The following is a 27116-nucleotide window of genomic DNA, read 5'->3' as shown; positions in this document are numbered from 1 at the left end:
CCTGTCAGCTATCAATTTCAGTGTTAGGTCTACTAGTTTCTAATAACTACAAATGCTTCCTCTAAGAATCATAATTTGACAGAACTATAATATATTGTGAATGGACACGACAGAAATTTTGTTTTTAAAAGATCAGCTTTTAAGAATCGATGAAAAGAAACTTTAACCCTTACCGGATACCAGTGGGCTTCTGACAGACACTGGCGCCCATCTTGCCTGATCACCACTGTTGACAGCCGTCCCATGACTCTCCTGAAAGGCAGTGAGAGACCATTTCTCTTCTGATCAATGTAACTCCAAGCTCCCAGCCCAATGTGACCAGAAGGCAGAGTTCTCACAATGGCCCTGGTCCCGGTATACACCGATTTCTTAACTTCTCTGTCGTTTTTACAAAATCTCCTCACTAACCAAGTGGACCGCTCCCTTTTGCTTTTGAGAAAATCTTCTTCTACATCTTCACAATTATCAGGGAAGTCCTCAAAATGGCTCAGAAAGGTCTTGGCAGGTGGATTGTCAGTAAAATCCTCCCTGCAAAAGCTGTCCCTTGAACATAGCACATTGGCCTTTGGGAAAGAGGCTTCAAAGCACAAGGATTTGTCATTCAAAGGGTCACAAGGATCATACTGCAGCTGCCTATTCTTATTATCACAGTTATTTGCCAATTCCATCAGTTTGCAAGTATACGCCAAGTAATTTTTCTTTGGCTCCCCACCAACACCAGGCAGTACACAGTTTCCACAATCATCCAAGACCAAGTTATCTGACAGGGGACAGAAAGTGTCTGGCATTCTTCTGTCCACTTCATAACGAAAGTGAATCACTGTCGGGTTGCTGTCAGGGTGTGCCCGGCCCATCTCTATGATGGCTGATTGAGTTCCTAATGGACCCATGCCCATGGGAGGTCTGTCCATTTCCAGTTGAATTCCAGGGAACACCTTTCTTTCCAGTGGAGAAGGGATTCCAGTTTCTAAACACAGGTCTTCCTCTGTGATAGACTCGCATGTTTCATAAAACTGGCTCTGAGGAAGGCCACGCTGATGATTTTTCAATATGTTGTTGCAGTTAATATTAAGGTTTTTCACAGAATCTGGCATGCTTCTCTCCCAGCACTTTTCATTACTGTTCTCATCACTCATTATTGTCTCCTTTGCTGCTGAGAGATTCGTGTGCAAGTTGCTTCCAGAAGATTCTTCTGTAAGTGTGTTCAGTTGTGAGATGGTATGAGAAGTCTCTCCACACTGCCTGATGGGAAGGGACTTTGGAAAATTGATGTCTGTGCCCTTTTCACTACTTTCATCTACAGCCAACTGAGCAGATACCACTTTTCTCTGAGTCACAGGTAAGAGAACAGAAGCTGCCATTTCTTCAGAAGTCATCTTGATCAATGAGCAAGTTTTAACTATTGCTTTGTTTCTCCTCCCTTGTGATCATGTCAAGATGTTAATAAAATCACTGATTATTAAAATAATCTCAGATATACAAGTACTCTGAGAAACAAAGTGACAATTCCTCTCATTTAGGCACATTAAGAGCCAAATAAATTTCCCAAGTCATTACTTCCTACCATGTCCAATGTTTTTCTAGATCAAGGTTTTAAGGTGGTAGATCAATTTTCTTTCTTTGGTTATTTGAAGCAATTCTTTTGAAGACTTTTATTAGGCAGTGCATTCTGTAACTTCTGATCCATCACTGGCTTACAATGATTTAAAAATCTAGTCTGAATGTTTCCTGTAAGAAAAAGAGATAATGTCAAAGTTCGTGGCACTAAGTGAATTCTTTAAAATGAACTCATAATTCTAAGCTAATGCAAAAAAATGAACCCATTTTAAGCAAGGAGTTTTGCAATTAGAAGTTTGTTTTAGGCATTTACTTTTCTTGTTCAATATTTCAGAACTTCTGTCTCCAACTAAAATGGAGTAACAGAGACCAGATTTATCCCCCTGCCTTCAACAACTGAAAAATAAGATCAGAAAAAAAATTAATTAATGGTTTTCAGATACCGAACAAGAGGCAACAAGAATAGTGATCCCTGAAAGAAGAAAAAAATAAAGCAAATAAGGTGAGCTCTATAAATTCCCTGGCTTACAGTTTGAGAGTTTTTAGGCTACCAGGGAGGGAGGAGAAACTCAAGTGAAACTCAACAGCAGGTCTAATTTAAGAGAAGGAGTTGAGAGTTTAATGGGGCCAAGGAAGTGAGAGAAAGAAGACACATGAAACAAGATGAGCAAATATAAGCATGACAGTAGGTGTCTCATAAGAAATAATGCAAGCTCAAAGAGAATGGAATGAATCTTTAAGGTACTGAAAAAACATATACAACCAACATAGAATTTTATACCTAGCAAAAATATCTTTGGAAAAAGAAAATGAAATAAAGACTCTTTAGACATGCAAAAGATGAAAAGAATTAATTACTAGAAAACTTAACATATAAGAAATGGTTAAAAAAAAAAAAAGCCCATCAGACAGAAGGAAAATGATACCAGATGGAAATCTGGATCTATACACAGAAATAAAGAGTATGAGAAATGTTAAACATGTGGGTTAAAAACAATTTTTTTCTTACTTTTTAAAGAACATTAGATAATTGACCATTTAAGGCAAAAATAATAACAATATATTGTGCAGTTACTAACAAATGAAGAAATAAAATACATGACAATAATAGCACAAGTGGAGTTCCCATCGTGGCGCAGTGGTTAACGAATCCGACTAGGAACCATGAGGTTGAGGGTTCAGTCCCTGCCCTTGCTCAGTGGGTTAATGATCCAGCATTGCCGTGAGCTGTAGCGTAGGTTGCAGATGCGGCTCGGATCCAGCGTTGCTGTGGCTCTGGCGTAGGCCGGTGGCTACAGCTCCAATTGGACCCCTAGCCTGGGAAGCTCCATATGCCATGGGAGCGGCCCAGGAAATAGCAAAAAATGACAAACTAATAATAATAATAATAATAATAATAGCACAAGTGTTGAGAGGGGGGAAATTAAAAGTATATTGTTATAAGGTTATTTTCTACATGAACTGGAATAAAATTACTTAAAGATAGGCTGTTATAAGCTAAAAATGTATAGTAAAGCCCCAATGCAAATACTTTAAGAAAAAATACAGGAAGTCCAAATATTACAATCTTTAAACATTTTTCAAATAATAAAAAAGGCAGAATAAAGGAAAGGATGAACAAAGAACAGATGTGACAGATGGGAGACAAATGGTAGATTTAAAATTTTCAAAAAGTATCTTTGGGCAGTGTTTCCAACTTTTCCCCCGTAAAATATATACATTTTAATTCCCTATTTTATTTGAATAAATTATTCAGTTGAATGTATGCAGACATAAATATTTTTGATTTGTGAAAGGCATTATGTTAAAAAATAATCTAGCCTATTTTATTCTCCAAATTACTGAACCCTGCTCTATGGTGGGAACTGTGTAACAAGCTAGATGGCCAGGATCAGCTTGTGAGTCTACTGAGAGAGACAGAGAACTGAACAGATTTCAATCCAGTGTTTCAAGTTGTAAAGGACATACAAGGCACTCTGGCACTTAGCCTCATCACCAGTTCCTTTAGGTAAAGCTGTTCTTCCAAAGGCAAATGATGAGCATTCAGTCTCTTCTGTCAACACCAGATTCACCTTATCTTTGTTCTTTGCCATACAGATGTCCCCTCTTCTCTTTGCTTCCCCCTTTTCCACTTTTCCCTTCTCTTACATATATGCCCCCTCAAGCAAGCACAGTCACAAACTTTCACAACTATCCTGCTCCCAGCACATGCAGATCCTCACAACTACCCTGAAGGGTCCAAGGACACTCTCTCCATCAGATACTTCACAGGGAACAATCCAGCCCACCCAGAGCATCAATGTCCTGGTTCAACCTCTTAACCCCTTCTACCTTTAGTGTCTTCCTTCCAATTTGGTTTATTTTTTCTTTTCCTTGGAAAATGCCTCTCTTATTTTCATAGACATATGCTCAGTGTAAAACAATTCAAACAATGCAGAAAAACACACAATTTTTTTTTACCTTAACACAAATTCCACCACCCAGAGATAACCACATGAATACTATGAGGACTCTCCTTCCAGAATGTTCTCTATGTAGTAACATACAGAGATATAAGTATATAATTACACAAATGGCAGATAATACTGTACATGCTGTTTTCATACCCACTTTTGAAAATTCAAAATTGAACAACTTTTCATGTCAGGAACTATACTTGGTAACTGTGATGGTTTACGGCACTAACGTGTTTCAGTATCTTTGCACTATTTTTTTTTTGAGTAATTTTTCAGGCCAAAGCCTTCAGATGGACAGTTCATTTGTCTTTTCTCATCCATGAGGAAGGTAATTCAAGGGAGGTGCTGCTTAAGTCCTACTCTAAGCACTTTGCAATTATTACCTCATGTAATTCTCACTCAACCCTAAAGATAGTGTGATGGTTTTAAAATTTATCCACAAATTCTTTGGTATTCCTCCCTTCAAAAGGTAGAGACTTGGAGTTCCCTGGTGGCGTACCAGTTAAGGATTTGGCATTGTCATTGCCGTAGCTTGGGCATAGCCAAAAAAAAAGTTAGAGCCTAACTACCCTCTCCTTGAATGTGGGCTGTACTTAGAGAATGTGGTGGAAGTAACATATTCTGAGAATAGGTCATAAAAACCATTCAGATTTCTTGTCTGCTATTCCTCTCTTGCTTTCTCTGGGAGAAAATCAGCTACCATGTCATGAAGAGAGTTCCCTGTGGCAGGAACTGAAGCCTCCTGACAACAGCTACTTGAGGGAACCATCTTGGAAAGTGCTCCCCCAAGCTCAGTCAAGGCTCCACACGACAGTGGCCTCAGTCAACATCTTGACTGTAACCTCAGAAGCCACCCTGAGACAGAAGCACCCAGCTGAGCCCTTGCCAAATTCCTGACCCATAGAAACTGTGAGATAATACATGCTCACTAATATTGAGGCACTAGGTTTTGCAAATCATTTGTTGCACAGCAACAGATGACTAATACAGGTAAGTTCTATCATTACCCACGTTTGACAGATTAAAAACCAAGCATAGAAAAGCTAAGTTACTTGCCAAAGATCACACAGCTGTAAAATGGTGAAGTCAGGATTCCAATCCAATCCAATCTCTGCTCTTCACCATAGTTCTGCTGCTTTCTTTGCTATCTAGTGTGAAACCTCACAAGTTTGGATTTCTGATGTACCCTAGTGACAGAGATTTATGGCCTCTGGGAGAATCCTCTCTTATTTGTATCTGTCTCTGGAAGGCTGAGGTTTCTGCTTTGCCTCTAGGTTAACCAGGTCTGAGCAACATCACAGGGAGCTGACTGCCTGGAGCACTGATCTAGCTCCATCTCAGGTCATTCCTTAATCTGACTAATCTTTTTTTGAGTACAAAATTAAATGAGACAGGGATCTGCCCTTGATTTCCTTAAAAGCTAACACATCATCAGTTAAGGTATAGTGGAAACAAGGAGATGATCCAGGTTAACACAGAGGAAAAGCATCTAAATCTGATGATGGAGACTGGTGGGGGTGATTGCAGGGAGGGTCTCCTGGAGAAGATGATGACCATAGCTGAGGTCTGAAAGACAAGGAGAGTTAGCTAGAAAAGAAGAGGGGTGAACTTTTCAGAGAAGAGCAAATGTGGACTCGTCTAGAGAGAAATAGTAAGACATTGGTGCCTGGCACTTGAAGCAAATATTTTAATCATTTTGGGGTTTTCAGCCTCAGGGTAGGGGAATATCAGTCACAAACAATCTGTTGATAAGTTTCCACAGGCTAAATCAGGGGGCTGGCAAACTACACATGAGGCCAAAATCTGGTCTGCTATCTTTTTTGTAAAAAAATGTTTACAGGAACACAGTCATGACCATTTGTTTCTGTACTGCCCATGGCTGCTTTCATGTTATAATGGTAGAGTTGAGAAATTGTGATGGAGACTATGTGATCTCAAAGTCAGAAATACTTACTGTCTAGCCCTTTAGAGAAAAAGTTTGCCAAACCACTCGCTAAATAAATGAGTTAAAATAATGCCTGTTTAGAGCCAGAAAACTAAGTGGGAGGCTTATTAGCCATCTTCATATATTTGAAGAAACTGAGATGAGGCAACAGGCTTGTTTTATAGTTTCAAAAGGTGAGATCAGGGCCAAGACAAATAAATTACTGGGTAAACATGCTTTGGCTTAGTCTGATAAATAATTCCTTAACATACATACATACATTTATTTATTTTCTTTCTTGGCTGCCCCTGCAGCATATGGAAGTTTCCAGGCCAGGGCTCGATTCCAAGCTGGAGCTGTGACCTACACCACAGCAGCAGCAATGCTGAATCCTTAACTGGCACCAGGCTGGGGATCAAACCAGTGCCTCCACAAGACAAGCTGGATCATTAACCCACCATGCCATTGCAGGAACTCCAATAATTCCCTAACTTTTAGAGTTTTTCTACAAAGGACAAGCTATCTTGGATGCCAGTTTTCTCCTGATGGTTGTAGAGGGATTTAAATAGAGAGGCCTAGTGTTCAGCAAAGTAGGTAATAATAGAGGGAATGAATGATTGCCTAGAATGTTTAATTATAAAAACAATGGCTAATACTCGTTGAGAACGTACTGTGTTTCAGATATGTTCTAAGCACAGTGTACATGTTTTCTCACTTCATCTTCATGATAAAATTAACAGGATGGCAGAAACTGCTAATTGTCCCCCTCAATCTCATTTTCCTCAATAATAGAACATCTGGATTTTAGCCAAGCAAATGGCCATCCCCTTATCAGCCTCCTTAACAGCTAGATATAGCAATGAGACTACGAATGTGTAGTAATTAGATATAAGCAGAATGGTTTGCTACATATGGAAAGTGTCCTTGAAGGGAGAGGGTATGCTTTCTCTTCTCCCTCCTTCTCCTTTTTGCTGGCTGCAGGGAAGGCATGATGGCTGGAGCTGAAGCAGCCATACTGGACTGAGAGGAGAACATGAGAAAAGATGCCTCACACAGCAGAGAACCAAGATAGAAGCCTCTGTGCCTGTTTCCTGGGGAAAGAAAAACAAAATTCTATCTTAAGTTACCACTATTTTAGGTTCTTTGTCACTGGCATCCAAATCTTTTCCTAAAAAGTTTAGGGCTATTGTCATCCTCATTTTATGGATGAGGCTCAGAGTATCTAAGAGTACCGAGATGTGATATAACAAGGAAGCTATATAGAAAATTCCTGCATTGGAGGGAAAGTTACAGTCTCTAATTCCTACTATGTTTCCAACATTATGTTCTTTAAGCAGGTGGAATCTTTTGCATCATAAAGAATAATAAAATTAAAAAAATACTAAATACAAGCATATTGACTTTTCCAACTGTAGGTATTGGAAGGAGGTGGGGCTTAACAACAACAAAAACTAATCAGACAATTGCCAATGATTTATTAAGCCCTTGTTATGTTCCACAGAGTTCAGAAGGCAAGATGGCCATGGATCAGAATATCAGTAAAGCTCTGACTGAGGGAGATTTAAACTGGAACTTTACAAAGAGGTAGCAATTATTTTTATCCATATTTGGATAGAAGGAACAGTATAAAGAAATATGAAGAAGAAAACACAATGCACAAACATGAATTCAACTGAAGCTCATAGGAAAACACGTCATCTAATCAAAGAAAGTGAAAATTTCTCAGTGATACACCCTCATGGAAAAGAAATACGAGGGTAACTGTCAAAGCTGGTAACAGAATTTAATAGTTCTATTTGCCTATTAACTTAAAGGATTTCATAGCATCCCTTCGAGTATCATGGATATGACAAATAACATGCCAGTTATTTTCTTATGCATGCTCTTCTCTCTAAAGTCCACTCTGCAAAGAGATTAAAGAAAATATTTAGTCTGCACAACCCTTTCCTCCCTTTCTGCCTACCACAGGCACATGGAGTACACGATTGTATGCACATACCCACACCAAACACTCTACACGATACGAGTCAGTCTTCACTTTTTCTCCTCCACTGAATGTTCCACTCCCTCCCGACCTTTTTTCTCTGAACTATTATGATGGAAATTGCATAACTCACAAAGAAAAAAATTTTTTAAATTCCCAAAAGACACTGGTGTACCAATCTAGTTCCTTTTCCCAGACCCCAAAGACTTAATTAACCCTTTGTGACTTCTACTCTCTTTATCAGAAAAGTTTTAGAGTCGATGGCTAGACTTGTGACCCAGAAAATCTAGTGATACCTTAATCTTTATACTCTGTGTATATGAGATATCAGGAATTGCCTGATGAGTAAATATTTTTGAACTATACCTTGATAAGGCTGCCAGTACAGTACTTTGGAGGATCTCAAAAAATTTATCAAACAGGTTAATTCTCGATTGTAAAACTCACAAGGAAAGGAAATCCTCACTGCAAACATAGTCTCTAATCAGCCTGCCAATCACCCCTTCTCTCCCTATTGCTCTTCCAGAAATATGAGGATATAGACATTAGCAAAATGTAATTTTAAGCCAAGAGTGGAGGTGAGCAGGATTAAGGTGCTGACATGCACAGGATGCATTCACACAATGATTCATATTTTTGATTCAATGAGAAGGAAGGAGAGCAGGCAGTAGAAGATGACATCAGATCCTCCATAGTTTAGTTCCAGTTGATTTTTTCCAACTTCACCTCTAATCAATACCCCCAAGGAAAAGACATCCTGTCGCACTGGTCTTTTTGCCATTTATGGAACCGGCCTAGAACTTACTACCTCTTGCATTCCCCTTCCCATTGTCTTCTAACTCTACTAAGACTCCATCACCCAGGTTAAACAGCATCTCCCCTCTGCAGTCCTCCCTGATGCACACCTTTCAGCATTAATTGCTCACATCTGTGTTTCCTATAGTTCTGCCTACATTTTACCACCATAGCATGTCACCACTCACTGCACTGCTGCTATTGATAGTGTAAGACCCCTGAGTGGATTAAGAGCTTCTGAAGAACAAAGACCTTGTATCTTCAAACGCAAGGAGTTTTATAGAGACCCTGCACCCCACATTCCTGGCATATACCTAGGCATATATCTTGGACTCAAAAGGCATTTGACTTTTTCCTTCCTTTTCATGGATATTTCAGTTCAAACCTTGCCCATTAGGACCAGGATTACCTAAGAGCTTCCAGCCTTCCAAGCTCTAACCTTCTCCTCTTTCAATCCATCCCATACAGTTTTCTGAAAAATCTTCCCCAAACACTATTCTTACGACATGACACCTTTCACCCATATTACTTGGGAAGGAACAGAGTGCCACATTGTTTAGTGTAGTAAATCCAAATCTGACCCTAATCCTCAAGAATACCATCAATTTCTTTTTTTAAAAAAAAAATCATACTATATAGCACAAGGAACTATATCCAATCTCTAGAGAATAGAAGATGGAAGTTAGTATGAGAAAAAGAATGTGTGTATATGACAGGGTCACTATGCTGTACAGTAGGAACAGGCACAACACTGTAAATCAACTATGTTTTAATTTTTTAAAAAAAATCTGTAAAAAATCCTGCAGGGACTTTATTTGGGATTCATCTTAATCACTATGTCATTTTGGAGAGGAATAACATGCTAACCATATCGAGGTTTATTAATCCAAACACATGATGTACCTAGCCACTATAGTGCCCCCCCAATATGTATGAATATATGTATGCATGTGTATACACACATCTCTATATAAGTATTAAAGTTATATAAGTCATGTTTCCTTTTATTCATAGTTTGTGGCAATATTTTAATCACAAATGAGTTTTGTCTGATGATTTTTCTGCATTTATTGAGGTAACTGCATCATTTTCTCCCCTAATAAGTTAACTCATAAACTATATTGATTGATTTTCAAGTATTGAAAAGAATTTTACAAATTCATGAAAAATGTAAAAAACCTAGAGTAACCAAAGCAACAAAGGGAGAACAAATTGGAGGACTTAAATAATCTATCTATCTCAAAGCTATGGTACTCTTGATGGTGTGTTATCAACATAAGGATAGAAATGTCAAAACTACCATGAGATACCACCTCACACCAGTCAGAATGGCCCTCTTTAATAAGTCCACAAATAACAAGTGCTGGAGGGGCTGTGGAGAAAAGGGAACCCTCCTGCACTGTTGGTGGGAATGTAAACTGGTACAGCCACTATGGAGAACAGTTTGGAGATACCTTAGAAATCTATACATAGAACTTCCATATGACCCTGCAATCCCACTCTTGGGCATCTATCCGGACAAAGCTCTACTCAAAAGAGACACATGCACCCGCATGTTCATAGCAGCACTATTCACAATAGCCAGGACATGGAAACAACCTAAATGTCCATCGACAGATGATTGGATTCGGGAGAGGTGGTATATATACACAATGGAATACTACTCAGCCATAAAAAAGGATGACATAATGCCATTTGCAGCAACATGGATGGAACTAGAGAATCTCATCCTGAGTGAAATGAGCCAGAAAGACAAAGACAAATACCATATGATATCACTTATAACTGGAATCTAATATCCAGCACAAATGAACATCTCCTCAGAAAAGAAAATCATGGACTTGGAGAAGAGACTTGTGGTTGCCTGATGGGAGGGGGAGGGAGTGGGAGGGATCGGGAGCTTGGGCTTATCAGACACAACCTAGAATAGATTTACAAGGAGATCCTGCTGAATAGCATTGAGAACTATGTCTAGATACTCATGTCGCAACAGAAGAAAGGGTGTGGGAAAAAACTGTAACTGCAATGTATACATCTAAGGATAACCTGACCCCCTTGCTGTACAGTGGGAAAATAAAAAAAAAATTAAAAAAAATTAAAAAAAAGAAATGTAGATCAATGGAGTAGAGTCTAAAAATAGAACAACACATTTAGTCCATTGGCTTTCCAACAAGTTTTATGTAAAGGTAGTTCAATGGGGAAAGGATAATCAATAAATGGTGCTGGATTCAACTAGAAAAGTAATGAACATCAACCCCTAAATCATACCGCACACAATAAGTAATTCAAAATGTATTACACAAGTAAATATAAAAGCTATAACTATAAAACACTTAGAAGAAATCTTTAAAAGTTCTATAGAAGTTGTAGTAGAAAGCTTTATGATCTTTGGATAAAAAATTTTTTCTTAGAATGCAAAAAGCACTAACCATACAAGAAAAATAAGGTAAAACAAACTTAATCAAAATTGAAAACTTCCACTTTTCAAAAAAAAAATGCCATTAAGAAACAAATAAGCAAGCTATAGATTGGGAGAAAATAGCCACAATACTTTACCTGAAAATAAATTCTAATATCCAGAATATATAATTTAAACCTCTTATAACTCAATAATAAGCATAAGACACAATTTTTTAAATGGGAAAAAGACTTGAACAGACACACAACCAGATAATAATCAAGTGAACAGTCTATTAACAAATTGTGACAGATCAACATCATTTCTGTATGGAAAAAAATCAACTTTGATCCCTTCTTCATATCACATACAAAAGTTATTAACTCAGTGGATCACAGTCCTAAATGTAAATGTTAAAATTATAAAGCTTCTAAAAGAAAACATAGGAGAAAATCTTTACAACTACTGGAGTAAGCAGAAATTTCTTAAACTGAACATAAAAACACAACCACGAAAGAAAAGCAATTGATAAAGTGAACTGTACCACAATTAACAACATCTGTTCTTCAAAAGGCGAGTCATAGCATAGTAGAAAACACTTTTTAATATAAATATCTAGCAGGGGATCTGTATCCAGAATACATAAAGAACTCCTACAACTCAATAAGAAGACAAGCCAAGTTTTAAAAGTGGACAAAATTTTGAATAAGCTCTTTTCAAAAGAAGAAGTACAAACACGTGAAAAGATGTTCAACATCATTAGTCATCAGGGAAATACCAACTAAAATCCCAATGAGATAACACGTTATGCCCATTAGAATGGCTGAAATTAAACTAACTGGCCATGCCAAAGTTGGTAAGAATACGAAGCAACTGGAATGTAAAATGGGAATGTAAAATGGTACAATCATTTTGGAAAATGGTTTGGTGTTTTTATAAAGTTAAATATACATTTACCATATGACACCCATATTCCACTCATAGAAGAAAAATAAAAGCATACATTCACAGACTTATATGCAAATGTTTACAGAAGCTTTATTTATAATAGCCACAAACTATTTGTCTATTAATAGATAAACAATCTGAGGTCTCTTCATACTATAGAACGGTGCTCAGTAATTTCTTTGAAGAAATGATCTTGTGAGGATTTAACAAACATAATCTCAATAATTTGGGATTCAAAACATGAATCCCCAAAGCATTAGGTTGTATGAAAGAAGCCAGACAGTGACTGATTTCATCTATTTGGACTTCTAGACCACTGCTGTTCAATATAGTAGCCACTAGCCGTATGTAACTATTTAAGTATAAGTAAAAACAATTTAAATCAAGTAGAATTAAAATTTCAGTTCCTCAGCTCTATTATCTACATGTCAAGCGTCACACATGGCTGGTGGGAACTGTATTAGATAGCACAGATAGAATATTTCCATCAAGGCACAAAGTTGTATAGAACAGTGCTATTATAAAACATGCAAAATTATGATATGCAGGAGAAGCAGATCATTTGTTGCTGGGCTGGGGGCGGGGCAGGAAGAAGTGGAAAGACTATAAAATGGCATAAAGGCATTTTCTGAGAATGATGGAAATGCTATCTTGACTGGGATGATGGCTACACAGGTATATCTCATTCAACTATATATTTTACCCCATATCAGCTTTTCAAGTGGACTATAGGATGCATTATTTCATTCCCACTTCCACTCTCAGTCAGGCACCTCTGAGCACTGAACAACCTACTCCACTGCACAATATGATGCTGAGAGAGCACAAGGATAGTGGAAACATTCAATCTGAGTCTGGATTCTAGCTCTATTTAACCTTGGTAGGGCTTAGCTTCTATAGTTGTAAAATGGGGTGAAATAATAGTTTCCCATGTAACCCTTATAATAATTCTATGAAGTAGAAATCCCTCAAAAATAGTACCTTTTATACTTAGCACTATAAAAATCTCTCCAGAATCTTCACATATAACTTCTTAATATAGGACCATGTGTATTTCTTTTAAATCACTTCCCAGGACTATAATAATAGAGGCTCATGGAGTTCCTGTCATGGCCCAGTGGTTAACGAACCCACATGAGGACATAGGTTCGATCCCTGGCCTCGCTCAGTGGGTTAAGGATCATAGCATTGCCATGAGCTGTGGTGTAGGTCACAGATGCAGTTCGGATCTGGTGTTGCTGTGGCTTTGGTGTAGCCTGGCAGCTGCAGTTCTGATTTTACCCCTAGCCTGGGAACTTCCATATGCGGCAAGTGCAGCCCTAAATAGCAAGAAAAAAATAATAATAATGGAGACTCAATAAATATGTGCTCACTTACTGCTTTGTGTAGAATATTATTTGTATGTCAGTACGTGATGATTTTCCTTATCTCATCAAGTGCATGCAACTAAATGATTTTTAAGTTGTACAAATTTACTGGGTGCTCAGCACATGTGTAAGCACATGACTTCACAGGAAGTGAAAGGCACAATCTCCCCCTACAAGGAAATCATTTGTTACTACGGAGCTATAAAGGAGAAACTTAGGATATGAGTTATTATCATAAAATACTGAAGCGTATAATACAGCCAGCTAAAAAGTGGGCAAATCAGTCAATAGTGTGGACTAACTGTGCAACAGATCAAAAATGAAAATAGAGATGGCAGAAATCAGCAAGAACTGAAGCCATGTGTGAAGAGTTTCTACAGAATATCATAGTCTTTAAAAGAGGACTCTGCCCTGGGAAGGAGAGAGGGAGAGGGAGTCTTGTCTTGGAGATAGGATGGAAGGCCGTGGGTTGGCTGGCACATGGGGCTACTCTGGCCTCACTAAGGCTAATTGCAGCAGAAACCATCCTAGACAGGGGTTGGAAAGTTCTCATACCAGGTCAACACAACACATTTTAGGGAGTCATGCAATGAAGAGGAGGCAAAAAGTGGATGCTTCCCAGAGCTGATTCTTTGAAGGCCCTGTATTACCCATCCAATGCATCAAAAATACAACAGACCTCTCCAAGCAGCCAAATGCCACCATTTAGTTGGGATACCTAGAGCTCATGTTACAAACAATTTTTATCTAATTGGCAATTAGGCAACATCAACATACCCCTTCACTAAACGGTTTTGTTTTTTTTTTCCCAAACTGGTATTCTACAAGTCATTCAATTAATGTAATTGCCTTTCCAACGAATTAAAAATACATGTGATGAAAACTAACTCACTCCGAAGGAGATAAACATAACAGAACCCCTCTACTACCCTAACACATTCTCATATTACAGCCCCTCAGTAAGACAATCCTGATTCAATCAAAATAAGATACAATTCCGCTCCTGCTGACTCTTCTCTTCATGGCTGTGCTTCCTGCTCTGCCTCCTTGCTGGGTGCCCTGCATTTGATACCTAGCCTACATTTCATCACCACACCAAGTGAAACATTTTCCAGACTAAATAAGTCTCCAGCTTCATAGAGGTTTTCTCACAAAACCCCAGCAGATGGAAAGCATTTTAAATCATACACTTAATGACTAAGATGGCTATTTTCATTTTTATATTTACATTATATTACCACCAGCATCGATAACGGTTTTCAGAGGTCCTCTAGTCAACAAGCTTCAAAATTATTCCTGTTCCTCATGGATTCCCACCAATGATAGCAAGTTCTGGGTGGAGGCCCAAGCCAACAACTGACTCAAATAGTTGATATCATTCTAACAGTGCTTGTTTTCAGCAGAGTTAAAAATGCAAATAGAACACCTCATTAAAACTCAAAGTTCACTTTAGCTCTGCCTCTGACCTACCACTGAAAAGTCATCATCCAAAAGGGAGAAGCAACATTACTCATACTTTTACCTGATTGAGGGAAAAAAAAAAAAAAAAAAAAAAGATGAAACAAACAAGTTTTCAGAGTTATGCTACTGTTGTGGTTTTTTTTTTTTTTTTTTTTTTTTTTTGGTCTTTTTGTCCTTTTTTGGGCCGCACCCCTGGCCTATGGAGGTTCCCAGGTTAGGGGTCTAATCGGAGCTGTAGCCACCAGCCTATGCTACAGCCACAGCCACGCCATATCCGAGCCACATCTGCGACCTATACTACAGCTCAAGGCCAGATCCTTAACCCACTGAGCGAGACCAGGGATAGAACCTGCAACCTCATGGTTCCTAGTTGGATTTGTTTCTGCTGTGCCACCATGGGAACTCCTGCTGTTGTTTTTTAAATTTGTTTAATCTATAGGCCGATACCTTGGCACTTCTATTATTTTTCAGGGCAGTGTAACCCAAATTACAGACATGTTTGCTGAGTCCACAATCTGAAGCAAGCAGGGCTGCTCTGACCTGTACTACCAGCCCTCCGGCCATTCCTGAGCCTTTGACAAGGGTGGGGATAGGGGATACCCAAGGAGGCCAAGGGACGTGCAGGTGGGGGCAAGGAGCCGTGATACGGCCAATCTCACATCTGGATGGTATGGGGTCCTCAGCAGATCAACTGTGTCACAGGTAATACTATACTTGGTAAGGTGGAGTTCATTTTTGTTATCATATGTCACTATTTAAAACATCAGTTGTGATTTTTATGATGAATGCCACAGATTTTTTTAAAATGGCAAGTTTTGACAAGAACGTTGTGCAACATTCCATACTGTTTAACAAATAACACATTATATCCTTCTGATTATAAAGGTAATACACATTTATTGCAGAAAATTTGGAAAGTCTAATAAGTATGAGGTAGAAAAGATAAGATCATTAGGTAAGTCCTAATTCTGTAATAACTTCTTTTCAGTTTTTTCCCCCATGAACATAGATCTTTAATGGAACTGAAATTATACTGTTTGTACTATTTTGATTCTGTTTCTCATTTAATATTATATTGTCTAAAAGAATAACTTTGGGACATAATGAAATCTATATAAACAGCCATCTCTTTTCCAACGTTCCAAATCTAATTGCAAAAAGGAGAAAATCACGGAAAATCATAGGCTGTGCTTCACTGAAATCATGCATCACCTCACCTGTTTGATATATTTGTAAACACTGCCCTATTCTTGGAATACAACAACTTCCAGATTGCTCGATCTTTCTACCAAGGGCTGGTCAACCAAAAAGTGTGATTCATTCATTCACTTAGTCAACAAATATTTTCTGAACACCTACTATGTGCCAGATCCTATGCGAGGTACTGAGTACAGATGGTCCATAAAACCACTGGATTGAACTGAAACTTATCAAAGGGATATTTACCATGTTTAAGAGATATTTTATGCTTTTAAACTAAGCCAAACAGAGCCAGGTCTGAGATGATCTGACAAAGTTGGCCTCTCCAATCTACCAATTTGACATCCACTGCAAATTTGACCAATTTGATCTGGTCTCCTGTTCCTGAACCTACTTATTCACCCTCTTCTGGGTTCTTATCACTTCCAAGACTCCCTATGTAGCTTCCTTTCCACAGAGTTACATTCTCTTCAGGAACTTTTCTGAACAGTGACCACGAGCCTCATTCTCAAACTATTGCTGCACCAACCTTCTAGAATCATCCATCCATTCCTAACATCCCTTGTTCCCTAGCGGGGGGGGGGGGGGGGAATGAGCATCTGGTACAGGCATCAGAGTCTCATTTTCCATATTATTTCCCACAGCTACACACTACACGCATCCCTACTAACCACCTAACCATTCCTCTCAGGAAGTTCTCCACATCAATCCATCACTGAAAAGATCCTTTTTTTTGTCTTCTTTTTCGGCCACCCCTTGGCACATGGAGTTCCCAGGCCAGGAATCAGACCCCAGCCACAGTTGCGACCTATGTCACAGCGGCAGCAATGCCAGATCCTTTAGCCCACTGTGCCAGGCTGGGGATTGAACGTGCAGTCCTGACACCGCAGAGATGTTGCCCATCCCCTTGCACCACAGTGGGAACTCCTGAAAATACCTGCCAGGAAAAACATTCTACCCTCTCAATTGCTGCAGGCCATACACATTTTTTTTTCTTCGTATCCTGAATGATATTCTCAGTTGCCTTCCTGCAGTAGGAGCACAGCTAAAGAGAAAGCACTTTTGAAATAGTAAAGTTTGATTCGCTTTAGCCATAACTCCTTAAGAAAACATAACTACCTGGGTCACTTCACCACTCCATGCCACATCAAGACCTCAGATCTTCCACACAGAGCACCAATCTGAGAGCGCCACGTGTATAATCTTAGTCTTCACAGCAACTTCGGGGAGGTACATGTTATAAACACAATGTCCAATTCAGAGATAAGAAAACTGAGGTACTGAGGTTAGAGATTAAGCAAATTGCCCAGAGTCATTAAGCTAGTGGCTGCTGAAGCAGATATTCAAATCCATGCAGCTTCTTCCCCCAGAGGAATGTTTTTCTGCCCTGGCTAATATTCCTCCTCACCTGTTCTTCCCGTGAGGCTGAAAACAGTGATTCTCATCAGCATCAGAATCACGCGAGAGACTTAGTAAAAACACACTTGCTTGGGTGCTAGTCAAGAGAAAGAGATTCTGGTTCAGGAAGAAGGAGGAGATCTGCATTTTAACAGGCATGTCCTCCTCCTCCCCATACCAGGCAATTCTGGGGGCCAGCGGTCTTCCGACCACACTGAGAGAAACACTGTGGGGACTAACCCATCAGGCAGAGAGGCTTTTGGAAAATGGCATTCATGTCCTCATTACTCACGATCTATCAAGGCTTTTTAAAAAGTTGCAGGAGTTATCGGTATATAGGAACAGAGTGTCAGCTTGGCATGATGAAAAAGTTCCTGAGACAGGTGGTGCTGGTGGCTGCACAACAGCATGGACATATTTAATGCCATGAAACTGTACACCTAAAAATGGCTGGAAAGGTAAAGGTCATGGTACGTGTATTCTACCACACACACACAAATGACAGGATGCCCAACTCTCCGCTATCTTATAGAAGGTGTTTCTGACATCCTCTCCATGTGGGAAGAGGTGAGGTTCACTCCTAAAGGATCTCTTGGGAAAGGGATGACTGAGAGACAAAAGATAGGAAAAAATGGCCCTCGGGGAGGTGGGGGGGCTGTCCCCAGGTTTGGGCTGGCTGTGCCCACTCAAAGTCGGGGCAACAGGGGGTCTGGTGAGAGTTCCCAGCACACCTGAGCACACCCCATGCCTTGCCTGCCCATGGTTTATCCCTGTCATGAATGTACATGGACAGAGTAGAAAGGGAAGAGAGGTGTTCACGTTGGGGAAAGAGTCTGCTTCGGGGCGCCAGCACCAGCTTCACTCTGGGACTCTCAGCAAGTTACCCCACCCCCCTCAGGTGGCACCTGGCCCATTCCTTCTCACTTTTCAGATTTCAGCTCAGATGTCATCTCCTCAGAAAAGCTTCCCCTACTCTAAAGCAGCCCCTTCTCCTTCCCACTCACCACTTTCTGTAATATTACCCTGCCTGTCTTCTGAGCACTCACCGTCACTGGAAATTCTATTTACTACTTATTGGATACAAGTTACTTGTTGACATCGCCTAACTAGACCCAGAACTTCCTGACTGGGAATGTGCTGGTTTTGTTCACCACCATGGTCCCTTGCTGGAGACATAACTGGAACTTAATATATATTTGTAGAATAAATAAGTGAGTCAGCCTTATTTGTTTCATTGCGTATAATCAGTTCCTTCTACCTCCCAAGGTGATTTGTAGGAAAGGGCAAATGAGATCAAGTCAGCCAAGGTGCTTTAAAATGAAAGACTCCACACACAAGGTAGGGTTATCGTGTATAGGACGGGGGCAGGAAGCAGTTCCTCCACCACCCTGGCACACTGAGTCTCCCTCCTCTCTTCTCTACTCCTCCTAGACAGAGATTTGTCTGGAATCTAAAAATTATGATGCTCTACCCTGCAGACCAGCTATACATGATGCAACCATACACAACGCAAACAAGGCGAGGCCTCTCAATGAGTTTCCTCACCAGTGAGGCTCAAAGAACAAGATGCTACTTAGGACGTCAGTGATCTTCCAGAAAGGCAAACCTAGAAGAACCACAGAGATCCTGCCTGCCCTAAGCCAGTTGGGTTTAACAAGCATGAACTGAGTATCTGCCATATTCCAGGTCCTGGACTCAGCCCCATGGACAGAGAGGTGACAGAGACTATACCGGTGGAGTGGGAGATAGATACTGAGTTGAAAACTCAAATTCAGTAAGAGGAATCTGGAATGGGGGGAGTAGAGAAGGCTTTGTAGAGTGACTGACACCTAAAGTGAATTTAAAGAACAGAGGGAAGAGGAATGGGGAAGAGTGGACAGTCTGATGTGAGGCAGAGAATGGAAAGACTCTGTGTTGTGTTTAGGGAGCTCCAAGTAGTGAAAGCACTGGGTATTGAATGCTGGAGTGTCTGGTGTGTCAGGTGACAAGTTGGGGCAGAGGGGTGGGAGATGTATCCACAGAAGTGGGTGGCGGCTGCTCCCCCACATGGAGTAGATCAGAGCCATTCCAGACAATTGCCCCTGGAAGCCTTGTGATGAGCCCCGTCACTGGTCCAGCAGCCCAGAGGGCCAGTCTGGCTTGACTGGGAGTAGAAAAAGGTGAAACACAAATGGTCAACCAGACTTCACTGTGCTGGAAGCAAGGAGGACTTGAGTTGGGCAGGGCTAGACTTGGGGAACTGGAGAGAGATTCCAAGGGAAATTTCTTCCCAGCCAGAGGTGTCACATGTGCTGGAGGACATCGGCTGCCAATGTCATTGATTTGGAGTTGCCTGCGAAGCCCTGCTCCAGGCAGTCTCACCCTAGGATGATGCAGTTTCCTAAGAGCCTAGGAGAGTGTCATACCTGCTGAGTCAGTGCTGAACAGAGGGAAGTGGAGAAAGAACTAGTGTTGAAACTCTGTATTTGAGCCCAAGTGGAATCTCCTCTGAGCCTGAGTGAGGGCAAGAGAAATGAAGAAAAGGAAAATTAGGGCCCCGGTATTTTGCATAAAATACATATGCCCCAAATCTGCTCACAAGACATGCTATGATTTAGAGCGTTAAAGGCAGGAAAACCAGAGAGGGAGAGGGAGAAGGAAAGGGAGAGAGGAAGTTGGGGGCAGGTGGGGGGGGGGGGGAAGAATGGTTGACTTGGAATAAAGCAGGTATAGAAAAGGGTTCCCCTTCCTTTCCTTTCATAGCTGTCCTTATACTTAAGAAATCCCATGTACTCAAGAAAAAAGGGGAACAATGTACAGTGCCTCAGTGGGCATATATTTTCAGAGGCTCCCAGTGAGGATTTAGAACTCTGTATATTCATATCAATATTTGTAAAAAGAAAAATGTTCTCCACCCCACCCCCACCGCAATCAATCAGTCAACACTGGCTTGGACCTGGGGATAGAGGTGAAAGGCCCCACCTTATTAGCACAGACTCACCTTTCCCCTTTTTCCCCACTACTTCTAGCTCCTCCAGCTTAAGGCAGAGAGGATTCTGGCAAAGTTGAATAAACAGTGGCTGAGCCTGACACAGAAATTCCCTGCCCTAAGGTCAATAGCATATTTGAAGTTGATACCTTGGTGGTGGGGGTGGAGGGGGGACTAGGGCACCAAGGGGCAGTAAACAATACCTTAATCATCCATCTGTGTTTCCACCCTGCAAAACCCAAAGAAGTAAGTCTCTCTTACCTACTTCTGCATCCCCACAACAAATGTCTCCTTCCTCTAAGCCACCATAGAGGATGGCAACTTTAAAAAGTAGCATTTTCTGCCTGCCTTCTTCCTTATGTGCTTCTCACTGCCCCTGATAGCCTGTCAACTTGCCTAGCCTACCATTACCAACAGACTCCAGTTTCCGGGGAGCAGTCTTCTACACACTGCAAGCAATGAATACCTGCCGGAGGGACCGATACAAAAACTGGAAACAAAGAATATTCCAACAACAAAATATTCAATAAAACATATTAATTCATATCCAGGAAAAACAGGGGGTTTTTTTGGTTTGTTTTTATGACTTAGATTGAGACACATTTACCTAGAAAGAGCTCCAGGCTATGCTGCTTCATTTTTTTAAGGTAAAAATAAAGAGCAAACATGTTGGGAACTCACTTACATAAAACAAAACAAAACCACACACACAAAAACAAAAGTATATCTTTATGTGTGTGTGTGTGTATGTACAAGTATTTAAATGCATAGAAAAACATTTGTAAGCACACCCGCCCAACTAGGAACAGTGATCACTTCTGAAAAAGAAAATGTAGAAGTGGATAGGGATTAATGGGGGCTTTTACTTTATCTTCAATGTTTACATTTTTTACAACCAAGAATGTATTCACATATGACTTGCATCATTAAAAATAAATCAAAAATACAATTTTTTAAAATCTGAAATTACTATATGAGATTTCATTCGGTAAAAGTTTGCTTTAATGCATTGAAGTGCCCGTGGAAGGCAGTAGAACTAGTTCCCACTTGGGCAAGGGTTTGTTTATCCTGCTTATCTCTAGTTAGAGCCAACAATGCTAATGATTCTGAATAGCACTGGCCACTCCTTGGCCATCCCATCCCCTCCCACCCACGGCCTCAACTATCACCTCTATGTGGATGACTCCCAAATGCCTCTTTCCAGACACAGCCACTCCCACGAGCTACAGTCCTGACTTCCCAGCTTCCTGTTGGATGAAGCCAACACCCCATGTAGAAAACCAGACTCCTGTCCTCCCTTTTCTCCCTCTTTCCATTCTTCTGCCTAACTTCCTCCTTCCTATTAACTGGCATCTCCTTTTTCCCAGGACATTGGAAAGGAAATTTCCCAGTCATCTCTAGCCCCTTTAATCCACACATCTACCCAGTTATTTATCATATTCTGATTTTTCTAAAAAGTTCTTCCCAGCTATTAGCCACTGACACCACCCTGGTTTAGACTCTTTCCAGGCCTTTTCACCTGGACTAGTAGAATCACCTTCTAAATGAGGTTTGTGCCCCTGACTGCCTGCTTTGATCCATCTGCTAGATGCTTGACTTCCTATCTGGTGAAGACCCAACATTCCAGCCTGCTGAGGTCATTTTGAGCCTCCATTCCATCACCTATTGTATTAGCTATTTTCCTAACTTTGAGTCATCTGAAAATTTGGGAAATAAGTCTTTTTGCCTTCAGCCAAGTATCTGACAAAAATATTAAACTGGGCTGAGCCAAAGACAAGCCTCTGGACTAGAGATCTCTTTCCAAGGGAACCCAGTGCTTATCACTGGAGGAAAGAAACTTCAAAAAAAAAAAAAAAAACAATTAGTGTCAGACACTTTTCATAAACCATCTCATTTACACTTACAATTCTGGGTACCAAGTATTGGTATCTTAATTTTAGAGGTTTAAAGCTGAGGTTGAGAATGGCTGGGTAACTTGTGAAAAGCCTACAGCCATCGAAGTGGTGGAGTTTTGATTTGTACCACAAGTTTGTGTTTGTTCCATAGCTCATGGTTTCTCTGCCACACAGCTGGATCCTGACGTTCTAATAGATACTGCACACACCTCTTAATCTGCATCCAGGGATTTTCACAGTCCAGCTTCAAACCTACCTTTGGTACAGTAAGGACTATATCATGTATCAAACACAGTAATATTTTACATACTTTGTTTCATTTAATCTGAACCAAACCTATGTTCATTTTAAAGATTCAGAAACTGATGCACAGTGAGATTAAAATAGCTTAATCTGGGAGTTCCCTGGTGGCCCAGGAGGTTAAAGATCTGGCATTGTCACTGCTGTGGCTTGGCCTCAATCCCTTGCCTGGGAACTTCCACATGCCAAGGGTGCAGCCAAAAAAAAAAAAAAAAAAAAAAGCTTAATCTGTAAATTAAGCAACTAACTCAAATAAAGTTTCAAAAATTAGCCCCAGAAGTTCCCTTCATGGCTTCAAGCTGTGGTATAGGTGGCAGACATGGCTCGGATCCTGAGTCCTGAGTTGCTGTGGCATAGGCTGGTGGCTACAGCTCCCATTCAATCCATAGCCTGGGAACTTACATAAGCCATAGATGTGGCCCTAAAAAGGAAAAAAAAAAAAAAAAGGTTATCCAGGTAGTAAACAGCAAAAGTGGATTTCAAACTGGGGTTTCCCTGACTAGGGATATATTTAGAAGGAAGAACAGATGGGAAGTTCGATTTACAGAGTCAATCAACATAAATTTATGGAGCACCTTTGTCACGGGATCAATATTGTGCTGGGGTTGGAGATATTAGGAGTGAACCCTGCTGCGGGCTTCATGGAGCATCTGCTTTATTAGGAAAGACAGACACAGAAGTGGAAGGTAGCAGAGTGTAGTAAGTGCCAGGAGGGAGAAGCGCAGAAGTTTAGCCTCAGAGAGTCGAGCTTTCTGCCCTCAGTAACTGGGTCTACAAAGATTCTCTTCAGTGCAATGGGGAATGCAGGAGAAACAGGTTTGGGAAAAGACTGTGTTCGATTTGAGACGCGTTTTGGGGGAGATGTCTCACAGGCAGCTGGATACCTAGGTCTGGAGCTCAGGAGTGAGGCATGGGCCTTGCAAGATCTGGAATCATTGAGGTAAAGGTGACACAACTCACGGAGATGGATTTACTCTAAGGATCCACAACATATCTGGGGAAAACCAAAAAAGAGAAGGCCTCAGAGAAGACCCTCTCCACCTGGCTGACTAATCCACTCCTGAGAACAACCCCTCTAAGGACTGTTTTCACCTCTTCCCAAGCAGAAATAACGTTCCATCCTTTCCATCAAGCTGTACCCTAACTCCTTCAAGCCCTTGCTCTGCTCCAGAAAACTCCAGCCCAGAGCTCCCTCTCCTGGACTCAAGCCATTTAACAGCTGACCAGGGATATTGAAAATTTCAGGTATTTGTGCCCTGTCTCCCTAAGTGGACTAAAAGATCTTTGATGGGAAATCTGGGTATAACATTAGGAATGCAGTGAATTTCCTCTTTAAAGAACCAACCAATAGTATTCAATTTCAAAAGTGTGAAAAAGAAATAGCACAGCATTCATGTGAACTAGTTACTCCAGATGAACCCGAATGCCTTTTTCAATACAACAGCAACAATGTCCTGGGCACTGTCCCAAGATTCCCCCTGAGCCTCTGCACTGAATAGAGCCAGTGAAGGTAAGCATTTCTTGCCTCTTCTTGGGTCTTCTGGTCTATTCCTTCTTTAGTTCCAGCAGCCCTTACTTCCAGAACTCTTCAAGTTGAAATTTCTTCAGAAGAGAAGACATGAGGCTGAAAATGTTTTACTTGAGAAAACACCAAGTAGCAGCCATAGAATCCGCTTTCCTATCAGTTAAGTCAGAGTTTTAACCAAACCCCTTTAGCAAAATATTGTCTAATTTTACAATTTATAAACAAGTGCACATCCGTGGTGTTTAAATTACCCTTCCATAAATAGGCAATGTTGGAAATACTGAGAAAGGGAAAGAGTAACATCTTGTTTCACAAATTACAGAAATTCTCGGGTTTTTCAACTGTATCATCACCTGGCTCAGGTGAACTCAGCTGGGCAGTGGCCATGGGGATCTTGCTCACCAGCATCCCCCATCAGCCAGAAGAGTGCCTGACACGTGGGAGTGAGTCAAAAGGACAGCTAAATGTACGAATGCTGAATGGATGAGAAAAGAAGTCTGGGAAAAAAACAAAATTGTGGGGGAAAACAAGGAGACAGGGAATGAAGGACAATATGTAAGTAGCAAGAATGTGAAGAAGGCTGAGGCAGAGACAACCAACCACCTCCTCATATCGTAGGCTCAGATTCTCCTCAATTTCTTCACAAAGACACTGACACAGGAGCTAAATCTTTGGGTCAGTTTTCTCAGTCCTGTAGCTGTCATGTGCACACTTACAGAACTGACCATTCAATATTTTTAAGTTTTGTAACTGTTTCTCTCTTCCTTTCTATATGCCTTAGGAAGACTTTTGGTTTTTCAACCTTTCACTAGACTAAGATTTGACACTGAATATGACCATTACTAGACTCTAAGCTTGTCTTTCAGGTTTGCTGCTTTGATATGAAACATCCCATCAGTCCAGAAAAGGGGGCTGAGGTCCACATTCAGTTTCTGGAATCCTCACAGATGGTGCCTAACTCTTTAATAGTAGAGTTCCAATCTGCCTATCTTATGAGCAGTGCAAAGAAAGGAGAGCATCCTAGTTTAAAAAATTTTAAAAAGGTGTTACACGATCCGGCGTTGCCGTGAGCTGTGGTGTAGGTTGCAGACACGGCTCGGATCCCGCGTTGCTGTGGCTCTGGTGTAGGCCGGTGGCTACAGCTCCGATTCAACCCCTAGACTGGGAACCTCCATATGCCGCGGGAGCGGCCCAATAAATAGCAACAACAACAACAACAAAAGACAAAAAGACAAAAAAAAAAAAAAAAAAAAAAAAGGTATTACATGTTCATCTCAGATGAAGAGCCCCAATTAACCAATCTACACTTTATCCTCCTTACTCTCTCCCACAGGAATAGTGTCCCCAGCCCCTCACCACCTCTGAAGCTGCCCCTGTCACTCTCAGGAAAGCACAGGGGTCTCCTAGAATTCAATCCATGCACACTCAGGAGCAGCAAGCTAATTTTAATACAAGTCTTTGATGACCATGGCTAACATAAAGCTACTCTAAAAATAAAAATGAAGTGAAATCTAAATGGGCTCTAGATTAATCTCTATTTTATAGACAGAGTTCGTTAACACAATAAAAACAAACTGACACAAGATTGGAAACACAGCTTAATGATGGGAAACTTGTTAATATAGCACACCAGTAGTTCAAATGTGAAAAAAAGCATATGATCATCTCAAAGACTACCTTTTTGGCTTTTAACAAAATTCAATCTCTTTCATAAAGAAAATAATCTAAGAGTATAAAACTACTTCCTCAAAGTGATTTAAACTATTTTGAACTAAAAGCCACCATCAACTTATTAGTAAATATGAAAAGCATCTCCATTAAAATCCAGAATAAAATTTAAATGTATACTATCTTTCCTCTTAGTCATTAAAGTTCAAATTTCTGAGTTAAAAAAGAAATAATCATTATTTGCATATAATACAACTCTCAACCTAGAAAGCTCAGGAGAATAAGCTAAAAAATTAAATTGATTAAATAAAAAACATAAAATATATTTAAAAATAAGAAATACAGGCTCCCTGATGGCCTAGTGGTTAAGGACTCAGCATTGTCACTGCTGTGGCTCAGATGACAGCTGTGGCTCAGGTTTGAGCCCTGGCCTGGGAACTCCTACACGCTGCAGGTGCAGCCAATTAAAATATATATACACACACACAATTAATATAAGGATTACTATAAAACTTCACTAAGAGATTAAAAATAATTAAGTAAACTAAGAAATATACCCATATGGAAAGACTACATATGTAAACATATTAATTCTTCCTAAATTAATATATACATTTATTACAATCCCAATTAAAATATCAACAGGTTTTTTTAGATGCTGACAAAATGTCTCAAAATTTAATTTATAAGAAGATTTTGAGAAAAAGAAGGAAACAATAATTACATTGAGAGAGAACTTGCTTTATGTGATATTAATATATATTATAAGGTTAAAATAATTAAAACAGGGTGGTACCCATGCAGTAATTTACAGATAGAAAGATTAGGCCTAAAATTGACTTTAGAATATACAAAATAAGCTTAGGAATTATCTAAGATTATCCAATAAATATATTATTTAAGGAAATTATATAATATATATGAGGAAATAAATACATTATGAAGGAAAATTAATTATTTAGAAAGCAGGTTATAATATGTAGCAAAAAAAAGTGATTTCAAATGAATAGCTGACTATAACTAAAAGTTTAAAAAGCTAAAATATAGTTAATCACAGAAAGTAAAGAATATAATTTTAAAAGCCATGGAAGTAATCAGCAGGGAGGACATACATGTATCTGGCCAAATGAAAATTAAAATTTTATATTCATTAGAAACATGATAAACATTTCAAAATATATCTCATTAATATTTATATATAGTATCTCATAGTAGGATAAACATAATTCACTTAATTATGATTAACAAAGTTGGGTGAAAAGTTATAAAACA

At 39.9% G+C, this 27116-nt stretch overlaps 1 protein-coding gene across 8 annotated transcripts in view; it reads right to left on the bottom strand.

The window, feature by feature from the left end:
* Window positions 1-27116, bottom strand: part of PLCE1 (phospholipase C epsilon 1) — a 348858-nt gene that overhangs the window by 310971 nt on the left and 10771 nt on the right. For all 8 annotated transcript variants that reach the window (XR_014826647.1, XM_084994885.1, XM_084994886.1 and 5 more), the window contains one exon: window positions 174-1728. Coding sequence is in view for 7 of the 8 variants with exons in the window: in XM_084994885.1 (XP_084851011.1) it covers window positions 174-1376 (1203 nt within the window). In the remaining variant the exon portion in view is untranslated. The remainder of the gene's footprint in view (window positions 1-173; window positions 1729-27116) is intronic.

Source organism: Sus scrofa, chromosome 14 (assembly GCF_054392235.1).
Source record: "Sus scrofa isolate SSC_HxYL_T2T_F1_AM1 chromosome 14, Sscrofa_HxYL_maternal_Yorkshire_Landrace_v2.0, whole genome shotgun sequence".
In the NCBI taxonomy this organism is placed as follows: domain Eukaryota; kingdom Metazoa; phylum Chordata; class Mammalia; order Artiodactyla; family Suidae; genus Sus; species Sus scrofa.
Note: the sequence above shows the minus strand (reverse complement) of the source record. Positions and strands in the feature narration are given on the sequence as shown.